General features: G+C 43.0%; 1 protein-coding gene across 2 annotated transcripts in view; it reads right to left on the bottom strand.

Annotated features, from left to right (window-relative positions):
* AMOTL1 (angiomotin like 1) overlaps positions 1 to 13,580 on the bottom strand; it is a 183,256-nt gene that overhangs the window by 150,160 nt on the left and 19,516 nt on the right. The window contains exons 1-2 of one of the 2 annotated variants that reach the window (XM_010360571.2): positions 12,925 to 12,981; positions 7,862 to 8,000 (exon numbers count right to left, since the gene is read on the bottom strand). In XM_010360571.2, the coding sequence (XP_010358873.1) occupies positions 7,862 to 7,946 (85 nt within the window). In that variant the 5' untranslated portion in view covers positions 7,947 to 8,000; positions 12,925 to 12,981. Of the gene's footprint in view, positions 1 to 7,861; positions 8,001 to 12,924; positions 12,982 to 13,580 lie in introns of those variants that run through there. The other variant, XM_010360570.2, reaches the window with a different exon arrangement.

Here is a 13,580-nt window from a genome sequence, read left to right as displayed (position 1 = left end):
CATCTCTACTAAAAACACAAAAATTAGCTGGGTGTGGTGGCAGGCGCCTGTAATCCCAGCTACTCAGGAGGCTGAAGCACGAAAATCGCTTGAACCCGGGAGGCAGAGGTTGCAGTGAGCCAAGATCGTGCCACTGTACTCTAGCCTGGGTGACAGAGCTAGATTTCGTCTCAAAATACATACATAAATAAATATACATTCATTTTCTTCCCGCATAGAGGGCTAGAGCATGTCTGACTGCTCTCCTTTTTGTCCCAGGTGACAGGTGGGCCTTCTGCTGCCATGGTCCCAGCAGACAGCAAGAGGGAGTCCCTGCCTCTGTTTCTAGGGAAGCATATTTGAGGTGGGACGTGTGGGGAGCAAATGACAAGGTGGAAATATTTCTGGCGCTCAAGAGGAAGTTTACCATAGAAATAGATTATTCAGGGGCCTGGTGTCTATTGGTCACTGTTACTATTGCCATGATATATCATGAATTGAATGGGCTTTTGGGAGCTGGCCTGGGAACCCAACTCCTAACTCTAATGTTCTTTCTTTCCTTATATTATTGTAAATGTTTTAACTTTATTTTTACAATATAAACAAAATGTGTTTACTGTAAAGGAAAGAACATTTGGTATAGATGAGTATAAACTGAAAAATAAAAGTCTGCTTTCCCGTCCTCTCGTAATCTCTATCTGCAAACTAAAAACCATCCACAACTTCTTATGTGTCCTAGTAGGAGTTTTTAAAGGCATATTCAAATGCATATACGAATTGTTTAAACAAGTTGGATACTATTATTATGGATTCCAAATTAAAGGCAAAAATTTCTAACTGAAATTTTTCTCCACTCCCAAACATAAGCTGGGGTATGACTATTTTCTGTTTAGGAAGGCAAGAAAGTATTAAAAAGTCATAGAAGAAAAGTCTTATCAACCATTAGAAAACAGTAAAATCTTAAACAAAATTTAAGTGTTTAAAGGGTAACATAATACTTCAGTTATCTGGAAAACTCAATCATCTCCCTCGTTCCTCAGTAAATGAGGTATGGTTATATAGTAACATTGGACATAACACCAGGATCAAAAGTAATCTTAGCTGCATTTCTAGAGCTAAAAGCACACTCTACATACTTTTTTAGGGTACAATGCCCATCACAGATATTTTGCTTAGTGTGCAGGGACTCCAGCTGTAAGCCAGGAACCTGCCCTGTAGCAGTCTGGGAATGCCATCAAGCCCCTGCCCAGCCTCTGCTGCAGAGGTGGCAGGGTCTGCTTTGACTGTGGGATCTACTTGGAGGAGCGGCCAACAGGAGGGCCTTTACGGGCTGTTCTCACTCTAGGGGCCCCCAGGGGTTACATAGCTACTTGATCGTGTCCAGAAGAGAAAGAGACGGAGTCTCACGCAGATATGCTTCTTCCTCCAAGAGATGGCTGAGGGGCTAAATGCCACATGGGGAGAAACTTTATCCCGCCAAAGTGTGCTATTAATTCTCTTTGCAAGAAAGAGCTGCACAAATGCCATAATAACAAGTTAAGACAGTAGTTAGGGCCCACTAGGATGTGTGTATGGCCTTCCCGTCCCCAGCCCCCAAGGAAATCACCAATTTCAAGCATGAAAGACAGAAAGAAGTGAGCTGAGCTGAGTCATCTCTCTGCCTTCCTCTCCTTCCTGGTATTGCCCTTTGATCATCTTCTCTGCAGGTAGCCTTCTATCTCCTGGACGCCCTCTGCTAGTTAACAGCAGAGCACAGCGGGGAAGCAATACCTGCCCCTCCTCCCCTCCTCTCCCAGGGGAGTGTGGGCAGGACTGATTTAGAGGGAAGAGGGGCTAAGGCTGCCTGAGCTCAGCGTGACTCTCTTCTGTTATCCTTGTCTCTTATCTGCACCTCCTAGGACAAGCCAACAGGTGAAACTAAGGACAAACACATGCCCCTAAGTAAGGTTTCATCAAAATGAAATTTGCAATTGATTGGTTGAAGCATTAGCTTCCAGGCTGAATTGGCCCAATGGGCATTTGTTGTTCTCTAGGATTTAATAGTTTTTCCTTTTAGCACAACTCCACTTCTTTATAAGACTTGATGAAAAGGAAAAAGAAAACACAGTTGTTTTATTTCCCTTAAATGAAAATCCGTCTTCAGGTAACTGCTTTGTTTCGTAATTTCCAGAAGAAAGGAGTGGGCGCCATAGGAAGAATAATTAACCATATCTCACCTAAAAAATTCATTATCCTAAGCAGAAACAATACAGATGTTGTGTGGATCTGCCTCAAGGCCTACAACCAAGAGATAAAATGAAATTAACTCTGACAGGAAGCCAAGAATTCATTTTGGTAAAAATGCTAAATATGTCCTCTAAAAATTCCAAATATCAATGCAGGAGATGAGACCAACAAAAGGAAGGTGTTTTGGGAAATATATAAATAAATTAAATTTGTCCTGCTCCTGCACTGCCTTCCCCACCAGATTCCTGTTACCAAGTATAGTCCAGAGATGCAGATTTAAAAGCATCTTCACTCAATATCATATCAAAGGAAATAAAACCTGCCTGAGCCAAGAAGCTGCTAGAAGGTGTACTTGGACATGATTCAGAATAAAGAACGATTCCAAAAATACATACAAGAAAAGGTCCCTGCAGAGGAAAATCATACACTTCGACTTACACTCAGATCTATTGAGTGAAATCAGACAAAATACCCAGTGTTAAGATTAAGGACAAAAACACTTGCTGCAATTGAAATCTATGACTAAACTATTAAAAAAAAACATCTGTAGGATAAATGTGAGTTTCTGCGGAAATGCAGAGACCATGATCTTATATTTCCACCCCAGCATCTGAGGCAGAGGCCTGAGGGGGAATTTCTTCTTTCAGAGCTGCAAATAGAGTCTTCTTGGACCACACAGAGGCTTCTCTTCTTTCACAGAAAAGTGGTTTTCCCAAGATGCTATTGCCTTAGCAGTCAGCATAGTGTGGGTGGTGGAAGGAGAAGCAGGAGACCTGGCCCTGTTTTTGCCACTAGTCTTTAATAAGTGTCCTAGTCTGCTTAGACTGTGCTCTCCTCTGTAAAACAAGAGTTAAAACAGATGACGGACTTTAAGAAACTAATTGAAACAAGTGCCAGTAGGAGATCACGGATAATGGATTCCATTATATGCATCTGTTTACTATAGAGTATGCAAGAAAAGGCCGGGCGCGGTGGCTCAAGCCTGTAATCCCAGCACTTTGGGAGGCCGAGACAGGTGGATCACGAGGTCAGAAGATCGAGACCATCCTGGCTAACACGGTGAAACCCCCGTCTCTACTAAAAATACAAAAAAAAAAAAAAAACTAGCCGGGCGAGGTGGCAGGCGCCTGTAGTCCCAGCTACTCGGGAGGCTGAGGCAGGAGAATGGCGTAAACCTGGGAGGCGAAGCTTGCAGTGAGCTGAGATCTGGCCACTGCACTCCAGCCTGGGCGACAGAGCGAGACTCCGTCTCAATTAAAAAAAAAAAAAAAAAAGAAAGAGTATGCAAGAAAAATAGACAAAAAGGATCAAACTTCTCAGAAAGGTGGAGATGCAGAGTAATGTTGCCCTTAGAAGCTGACAGACAGGAGTGAAATGGATAGAATGCTGCTCTGGAGTACAAAGACCTGAGTGAATGTGAGCTCTGCTGCCATTTGCTGCCTGAGTTGAGCTTAGTTTGCCTTTGCAAGACTCAGTTTTCTCATCTGCAAAATGGAGATAAGACTAACTACTTCACAAGATTTCAATAAGGGTTTGAATACAATGAAATCATGTACATGGCAATACTTGGCACACAGACTGCTGTCAGGAAAAGTTGCCTCCTTCCTCCTTGACCAGTGTTAAAATTCTCCCTGACCCTGAGTGGCTTCAGAAAGGAATTCTGCTCCTTCCTGTTTATATAACCATAATGGGAACAGTACCACTGAATTTCTATGACGCACCTGGCCCACGCTGCCAGGCCGTGTTTCCCAGACTTCCTGCCTCTCCCCTAAAGAGGAGCTTAAGCAGGTTGAGTTCCCTGGGAAGCGTGGATGACAGCAGGATTCCCAAACAGCTGAGTGAGCACATCTATAAGAGGAAGAAGAAATATTTTATAGATTTGCTGAGAAGGAACTCCCCTTCCGTGCCAAATCCCCACATACATGATGTGGCTAGTGACTGAACAGCCCAATCAACTTGTAATGCAACAGTCAGAAACACGACGGTGGCCAAACACTGTCTCCCTTTTGTTTCATGTGTCAGGAGCTGCATGTGATTTCTTTTAGAAAATGTGCTCCAGGCCGGGCGCGGTGGCTCAAGCCTGTAATCCCAGCACTTTGGGAGGCCGAGACGGGCGGATCACGAGGTCAGGAGATCGAGACCATCCTGGCTAACACGGTGAAACCCCGTCTCTACTAAAAACTACAAAAAACTAGCCGGGCGTCGTGGCGGCGCCTGTAGTCCCAGCTACTCGGGAGGCTGAGACAGGAGAATGGCCTGAACCCGGGAGGCGGAGCTTGCAGTGAGCTGAGATCCGGCCACAGCACTCCAGCCTGGGTGACAGAGCGAGACTCCGTCTCAAAAAAAAAAAAAAAAAAAAAAAAAATGTGCTCCAGACCTTTAAAATGAGTTTGAAAACCCACTGGCCCAGATCATTGGGAATATTTTTAGGAATGTCAGAAGCAGGAGTGGAAGAGGGACTTTCCTTCAGAAACTCCTTATCACCCCCAAACATCCTGGGTTCTCCACAGCCAGCTTCCTGGAAGCTTTCCTACCCAATTGCAGCCTGAGATGTTCCGAGGATAATACAAGGGCAGATGTTGTGTGGATCTGCCTCAAGGCCTATGACTCAACAGGATGACAGAGCCTCCCTGGCAGATAATGAAATTCTCTGAGGACTGCAGGAAGCCAACAACAAAACCCTGAGGTTTGGACACTCCCGGGCTTTCCCTGGTTCCTCACTAGAAATGCAAGCCCCACCAGCCCATATTGAGCTTTAGAGATGGAATAGCTGGCACTAGCCAGTGGTGGGGAGAGGTGAGGTGGGGAAATGGAATGTCGAGGAAAGGTGCTTTGAAGTAGGTGGGTCAAGGCCTCGGCAATGCATGAGCTGAGATGGCTGTAAGGGAGAGCCCTGCTGTGGGCTTGGATGAGAATGCACATGTTACAACAGCACTGTTTATTTTCTGGCCCTGCTCAGGGTGGCTAGGATTGGACTGATCTCGGTTGAAATTCCAACTCTGCCATTTGTGAGCAGAATGATGTTTACAAGTTTCTCAGCCTCTTCAGCCTCAATTTTTTCATTCATGAAATCATGAGCTGTTGTGAGAATTAATTGAGATAGTCTATATCTATACAAAAAAGGCTTAGTTAACATCTGGCAGTATTATATACCTAATAAATGGTTAAAATATTTTTCTATAATTCATCCATTTCTGACTTAGCTCTGGCACAGTACACTTCATCTCTGAGTGTCAGTTTCCTCATCCCACTTCAAGACCTCACTCGGTTCCCATTTTGGCACCTGACTCTGTCCTCTGAGGACCTGCACCTTTCTTGGATCTCAACCCAGGCCTCTGAGAACCACACTAATATCAGCTGCCCACAATGATTTCCAAATTTCAGCCACATTGATTCCTTTTGTCTGTGCTTCACCCACTTACTGCAACACTGCCCTACTTTGTCTTGGATGTCTTCATCTTTGCAGGATATAGACTGATTATCTGAACTGGAACCAGCTATTATGGTATCTGTTGCCTACCAGAACTAAGCTTTTCCCTCAGCACCAGAAGCTCAACACTTACCCAAGAGCAGTGCTTCCCCTTTAGGCAAACCTAGATACAGGTCTGGTTTCCCTTCCTATTTTCCAGCCTTGCCCCAAAGATTGCAGATAGATGACATGGTAAACACATAGAGGGATAAGGCAGAGCTTGGAGATGGTCACAGTGTGCAGTTTTTAGCCACCCCTTTGTTACGATGATCCTTAAGGCTTCCTTCAGTTCTAAAATTCTCTGATAGATGATTCTATCGGCTAGGTTACAAAAGCACCAAGCACCAGTGGGAAAACCACACTTTCTCTCCTCTGCCTTTAGGAACTTTGGTAACAAGCCTAGGGCCATTGAATCAAATGCTATAGGTGTGCTGAAAGCAAGGTGAAGTGATGTGGTGGTGCCAGAAGCAGTTGTATAATCAGATAGGTTCCCACAGCCAGAAAAGGCTTTCAGTGAAGGCAGAGATATTCAGAGGATGTGGCCCCAACTGTCATTCATTCATTCATCCAGCCAGCCACCCAGCCAGCCAGTCATCAAATATACACCATGAATTTGCCATGCTAGAGTGAAAGGGGTGCAAAGATGAATAAAACAAGGCATCTGTCTCAAGAAGCACACAGGCTGTTCAGGATGCAGACAAGCACAATACAGTGTGATGATACGTGCTGTGACATGGAAATCTGCAGGGGCTATGGCAGCACTGAGGAGGGAGGAGAGATCCTCCTTCACACCAGGATGGGGGTTGGTAAGAGGTGGTGGCAGGAAGAGATCCCAGAACAGACGACTTAAGCAGAAGCTTCAAAGATGAGTAGGAACTTGCCAAGTGGAAGAGAGATGATAATAGCAGTCTTTGCAAAGGTTCACAGGTGTGCGAGGGAAGGATGTATTCAGGGATTCAGGAAGAGGCTGACACAGTGAGAAGGGAGAGGGTTGCTAATAGTGATGGGCAGCAGGGGATGAATCTAGAGAGGCATTCAGAGGTCAGATCTGGAAGGGCTATGTGTTGAACTAGGGTGGTTCATTTTTTTTCCATAGAGTGTGAAGAGATGCTGGCTTAAGAACTTCTAAAAAGTGGCTAGGGCAACAGTGTGACAGGAACAAATGACAGTTGGTTTTTGGGTGGAATGCATCCAAATTTCCTCTCTCAAAGCTTCCCATCTTCCTTTTGGAGACTATCTCATTGTGTGCAGCAGTCTTGGTTGGAAGACATACCCTGATGTAGTGCAGAAGGTCTGCAAATGTTTGTTGCCATATAAGTTACCCTGTTTTAGAGGTGGGCACATCAGAGAGTATAGCCTGCTGTTTTCTGTGTCTGTCTTGCTTTCACTCTTGTATTACCAGTGCTTGGTACAAAATAGATACTCAATAATATTTGTTGAATAAATGAAAAAACAACAAACAAATGGGAGACATATCCTTGTGAAAACATCTGTGAGTGCATTAACCTTAGCAACCTATCATCGTCCATTTATAGAATGGCTCCTACCATCAAAGTAGGTCTCTATGAGATTTGAGGGATGGAGAAGGGAGTAGACTCTTAGACCTGACAAAGGACCACAGCTCTGTGTCAGGGTATGGTTCTTACATTTGCATGCTCTGCTCCAGGAAAGTAACAATATCTCCATCATTTAATGCTGAGTCACATTAACTGAATCATCATAAAGAAGGGAAAGAGCTGACCTACTCTGTTTAGACTGGTTGCTTTATCCTCAATTTGAATGTTTGCTGGCTGCTGAGACGAGAGATGAGCAAAACAGGAACAGAGTGCCTGACACATGTTAGGTGCTCAAAGATGTCTGACTAGCTTCCCACCTGGCCAGGGCAAGAGCTCATTAAATGATGGCTGATGGTCCTCATAACACTGCAAAGTAGGCATTCTTACTCTAGCATTCCATGTTAGAGCCCAGGGAATGACAGATTTTCTCAAGGCCATAAAACTTATAAATAGTGAATTCGGGATCTGAACCCAGGTCTGTCTGACTTCAGAGTCCATTCCCTCTCCTCTCCACTCAGCTGCTCTTGAAAAGACAAACAGCACGGGCACACACTGAGTACAGTGGATTGACATAATGAGGTGCAGACGCTGAAGAGTACCATGCTATTAGGGACATCAAAAACAGTCATACCCCCTCTGGTGTTGGCAAAATGATGAATTCCAGCATGGGATAACCAGGCTCCTTCCTCCAAAGTCCATTTTTCACTGAGGTCCATGCTTCCAGCAAGTCCCTTGCATGTGTAGCTTTCAGATCAAATGGAAGCAATCTCCTGAAATAAATAATGAATACAAGAAAGGGATGTGAATTACCATTGATGTTCTCTTGGGGAAGGGAAGCTTTCTTGAAGGAAAGTGGTCAGTTTCTAGCTCATTTCATTTCTTTGGCACACAAAGCTTGTTGTCTAGATTTGGACATGGCCTGAGTGTTAAGTTGCTCAAGCCCACAAACCAGGTTTTCCTCACCATTCAGTTAACAAATGTTTGTTATATGCCAGGCTTTGAGCAAGAAATTTACTATTTAGTTCTGCATACTTTATAGACTCCTAGAATTCCAGGGCAGGATATAGGGGGATCTCAATTTTATTTCAAAGGTATATACTCTTCTATTTGCCTAAAAAACAGACTGAAAAAATTTGAAGTAATAAGTTAGAAGCAGTTTTCCTTGTGTTAGAATTATGACTACTTTTTATCTTTTTTGTAACTTTCTGCATTTTCAACAATGAACATGTATCGCTTTTGTAATCTCAAAAAGGTATGCAATAAATATTATTTTAAAAGAACACTTCAGAGCCAAGAGGGACCATGGAGACCAATTTTCCTTTTCCTCTTGAAAACTATGATAGAAAGACACAGTCACGGGGGCTCTTGGCTTTCATAAAAAGATCATTCCCACTCCATCGGCCACCTCTGAGAAGTCCAGCCTGACAAATCTCTCTATATTGCAAACTGTACCTGGGCTGATTACAACTCAGGGCCAAACTCTTGCCCATATGACAAAGAGATCTTGATAATGCTCGCATGTGGCAGGTTCTCAAATGAAAGTGGTTGAATAATTGAACATGACTGATTCACCACATCTGTGAATGCAGCAAGTGGGACATCCACATAGCAGAAGTCCTGTCAGCCTAACTAGGATAGGCACCAATCATCATTTGCTGTAGTCAGCCCAGCTGGCTTGATTTGGTCTCTAGAATGCTGTTCAGAGTTGCCCTGCGGGTTCCTGCGCTGCCTGCCAGACTGCAGACATGGTAGATTGACTAGTTGTTTTTTGGCTGTCTGCCTAGAAAAATATGATACTCACGGGAGATGCACCAAACAAATAACAATATCTAATAAAATACTAGGAAGTACCAAAGAATGTAGTGTACTTTTTTGGGTACTACTTCTCTAGCGATTTTTGTTGAATCCAAGTACCCAAAAATTTTAGAAGGGAATTCTAGACTAGAGTGAATATGGCACAGTGTGATGGTGAGAATGTTGGACTTATCAATAAATCCAGATTTTAGCCCTGACTCTGCACTAACTGGATGACTCTGGGCAAACCAGTTACTTTCTCTGGGCTAATTTCCTCTTGCAAAGACCTGTTCAGGCTTCCCAGACTTGCAACCTATAATAGTATGCTTTTGTATACAAAGGCTACCTATCCACCCATGTCAGTGGATTGAGAAAGCTGCATTATTTATCCATTAGCCAACTGAGACATCAACACACAAAAGGTGGCTGATTGAGGCTAGAAGTAGTCTGCCATTGAACAAGACACGTTCTCTGTGCAAAACTAAAAACATATCTGGAGTAGAAATCCAATCCTGGGTCATAATCACACTGGTATTGTCATTTAATCAACTAAACTAAATATCCAACATTTTATATCTTTGCTGATTATGAAATTATATTAACAATAATACTACATCCTTAAAAAGCAACACTTATTTACAACAGGTAATTCAAAATCACTTCATTAATCTTTGCAGTATCTTTGGGAAGTGAAATAGAGATTCCAAGAGCTTTGTTGACAAAGCTGACAAAAATAGGCTTTAGTGATTAACCGAAGAGTGGTTTTCAAAGTAGATTCCCCATCTCTCTTGGCCTAGTGGCCTAGGTACCCTCTGGATTCCAGGAAACAGATTTGCAAGATGATATGGATGTGTGAGGTTAGGCTCTCACATCCATGATTTTTAATCTGAACTACATAGGCTCATGGCGAGTGTTTTATTAACTTCAACCTGCAACCCCTGCTGGTTTCTCTGATGCTTGAATTTCACACTTCAGCTTGGGAAAACCAAGCACTAAATGTAAAATGAAATGGCATCAAACACAAGTATTTTGAGGAAGGCTTTGATCCATCACACCTGTTACTGAAATTCCAACACCTCCCTTGAGCCACAGGAGGCCCCAGAGTTGCTCAGGAGACTCTGGAGCCTAGAAAAGAGTTTTCAGGCCTCAGGCCATATAAAATAACTCACTGAAGAATTTCTATTGGGTATTTAACCTCCATCCAATTCAAAACCCTGCCATAGACAAAGTCCATGAAGAAGAAACTAAAATGTAATGCATCCTTGAGAATTTAATGAAAAAGCATAATACAACCATGGAAACAGGAAGTGAAGAAATACTTTACGCTGGAGCAGCCAATGACAGCACAAATACTAATATGCCTGATAAGTTGGGGTGGGTGAGTGGGAAAGACTGTCAAAAACTTACAGCTGTAATTCCGTCTTTAAGAATCACTTTTTAAGAACTAAACTACCTGCATCGATGGACATTGGGGTCTATGGAATACTGGAATACTATGAATGCATAATTGGCACTTCATAAATATTGGTTGATTGAATAGATGAATAAATGCTCAGTGTGGGTGAGAACTCCACCCAGATATTAGATCTGATAAAGCTCTCAAAGGAGATTTGTCTACAGTGATAGAGTGGTGTGAGACAGACCAGCAGAACGGACCTTTGGATTTAAGAAGGTTTAACTCTCCTGTTAAAACCCATAGACGAGAACTCTCCTGAAACTGACACAGCCTCCTCTTTTATGGGTCTGCCTCTAGAGTCATCTACCCAGCTGCCCAAGCCAGAAACTTGGCCATCCTTGACTTATCACATCTCACATCCAACTGATCACCATGCTTTGTCCTTTCTTTCAAATGTCTCACTAATCCATCTCCTTCTGTTTTCATTGCCTCAGCCTTTGTTGAACTGCCATCATCTCTCACTGAGCACTGTGACAACTTCAGTGAGTCCCTGATCTTCATTTTCTCTAACCCAGTCTCCACAATTTAGTTGTAGTAGTATTTTTAAAGCACACATCTGGTCATGTCACTTCTGGATTAAAACACTCCAGTAATTCATTGTTCCCAGGAGAAAGTCTGAACTATTTAACAGTTATATAATGCCCAACTATTACAAGGCATTTGCAGTCCCTGAATAAGCTCCCTTCTTCAGTCTTTTGCATATTCACCCATTCCTAGAGCTCTAGCAAGACTGTTCTTTCTGCCCACCCTCTTCACCTTGCTAACTCCAACTTATCTTTCACATCTCATCTTAGACTTGTTTATGTGTTCCTCAGAGGCTCCCACAGGCTCTCTGTGCTTACCTCATTATAGCATTTTTCACACTGCATTGCAATTTTCTGTTAATATATCTATAGTTTAGTTCATAGTTATGCACTTGAGAGCAAAGATCCTACCTTATTTTTATTTGACCCTAACATTTGCACAGTGTCCTCATAAGGTAGGCAGTTAATATAGATTTGCTGAATGAATGAATATGTGAATGAAGAGTGCTGTTTGTCACAAGTGTATTTCAGCTTAACATGTCTTTTTGAAAAGTATTCTGTTTGCAACCTCACCCCAATGGGTGAGGTTCTCTGGAAGGTTCCAGCTTCTCTGGAAATTTCTCCATCTCAAAACCATACCCTGTCTGCCTCTGCTTCCTGGCCCCCTTCTGGCCTCCTCATCTGGTCTAACTTGCCTAGATTCCCCCACCTCTTCTCACACTTTAGCTTACATACCTGCCCTTCCACCCAGCATGCCACTGGAGTCCCTGCCACTCACACTCCTGCCTCCTTCCCCAAGCTTGGGATGAATCTATATTCTTGGTTATCCACAAGAGACACCTGCCACCTAATGCAGCCAAGTCACACTGGGACTTCTAACCACCAGTTCTAGGGCCATTTCTGGCACTGGAGACTTGATCTAGAAATACAAATTCAGAAAAACCCTAGTCGTACATTGACTATGCCTTAACTGCTTCTATATGACCCTATCTGTAGAGAAGGAATTAATTAACTAGAAGTGCCATGTCTGGGGAATCAGGTAGCATATTCCATCATTCAGATATTCAAGCAACCCCTGCTTCTAATGCATATGAACACTAGCACAGTAAACAAGTGTACTTGCTGGTAACTTACACTACAAATCAGGATATATATAAATGTATATATACTGACATACAAAAATGAATTCATTCATTCATTTGATAAATACTAACTTGGTGTCTCCTAGGTACTAGTCACTGCACTAAACACATGGAATAGAAAAACAACAAATACTGTATCTTTCTTCAAGTAGTTTTCAAACTTGAGGAGGAGACACATATATGAATGTACCGTTACAGAACAACATACTAAGTACAAGCATAGACGCATGCATATGGTAAACCAGGGATCTGCAAATAATGAAATCAGGAAGTTGGAATGGATCTTAGGGCCTTTAGTTCAACTCTTACCTTACGCATGACTTTCCAGTATATGCTTATTCAGCCAATACTTAAATACTACAAGTGATAAGGAGCTCACTCCCTCCCCAGGTAGCCCATTACATTTTTGAACGCCTCTGTGAAACAATTCTTTTTTTTTTTTTTTTTTTTTTGAGACGGAGTCTTGCTCTGTCGCCCAGGCTGGAGTACAGTGGCTGGATCTCAGCTCACTGCAAGCTCCGCCTCCCGGGTTCACGCCATTCTCCTGCCTCAGCCTCCCAAGTAGCTGGGACTACAGGCACCCGCCACCACGCCCGGCTAGTTTTTTGTATTTTTTAGTAGAGACGGGATTTCACCGGGTTAGCCAGGATGGTCTCGATCTCCTGACCTCATGATCCGCCCATCTCGGCCTCCCAAAGTACTGGGATTACAGGCTTGAGCCACCGCGCCCAGCCGAAACAATTCATTTTTAGAGTCTCAACAAAATAATAATATTCACCAGCAATCCTCAGTGCTGCTGAGCTGTTCCCGGAACTCCTGCCCTTTGTTCTGTCCTTCAAAGGCTGCTTGAAGGAAAGATGCTCTCCAGCCTTGCAGATCTAGACCTCCTTCTTCAGTGAGTCAGGAATCAGAAGAAATATTCCATCTTGGTTGCAAGTAGAGGGTGTAAATCTTTCTGGTCACACCCAGAAGACAAACCAAACAACCCACTGAAGCACAAGAGGGAAGAGGTCACACAATGGGATCTTCCTTCTCCACCAGAAATACTTAAGATCTCCATTATCTAGGATCTAGGTCTAATTGATGTCAGCTACCCAAAAATCCCAATCATCAGTGGCCTGTGGACCACAGTAGAATGGAGGGAAGTCTCCTCTTGGGCTGCTCCAAGGTTTTGGTTCTGACAAGTTTCCATTTCTAAGCTTGAAAGGTTATTTTCCTTCTAACTCCAAATAGTTCCAAAAATATCAGAATCTACATCTTCACTCTTAATATTCAAGTGATAAAATTCAGTGGCACCTACAATAGTCTTACACTTGTTTGGAAGAGAAAACATTCTAGATATTCACTGTGAGAAAAAAATACCTTTTTACATGAATAAAAGTACATGAAATGCTAGAGGGATAGACGACTCCTCTGTCTAAAATGGCTGATGTT

This window comes from Rhinopithecus roxellana, chromosome 15 (genome assembly GCF_007565055.1).
Source record: "Rhinopithecus roxellana isolate Shanxi Qingling chromosome 15, ASM756505v1, whole genome shotgun sequence".
NCBI lineage: Eukaryota > Metazoa > Chordata > Mammalia > Primates > Cercopithecidae > Rhinopithecus > Rhinopithecus roxellana.
This window is presented reverse-complemented; position numbering and strand designations above follow the sequence as displayed.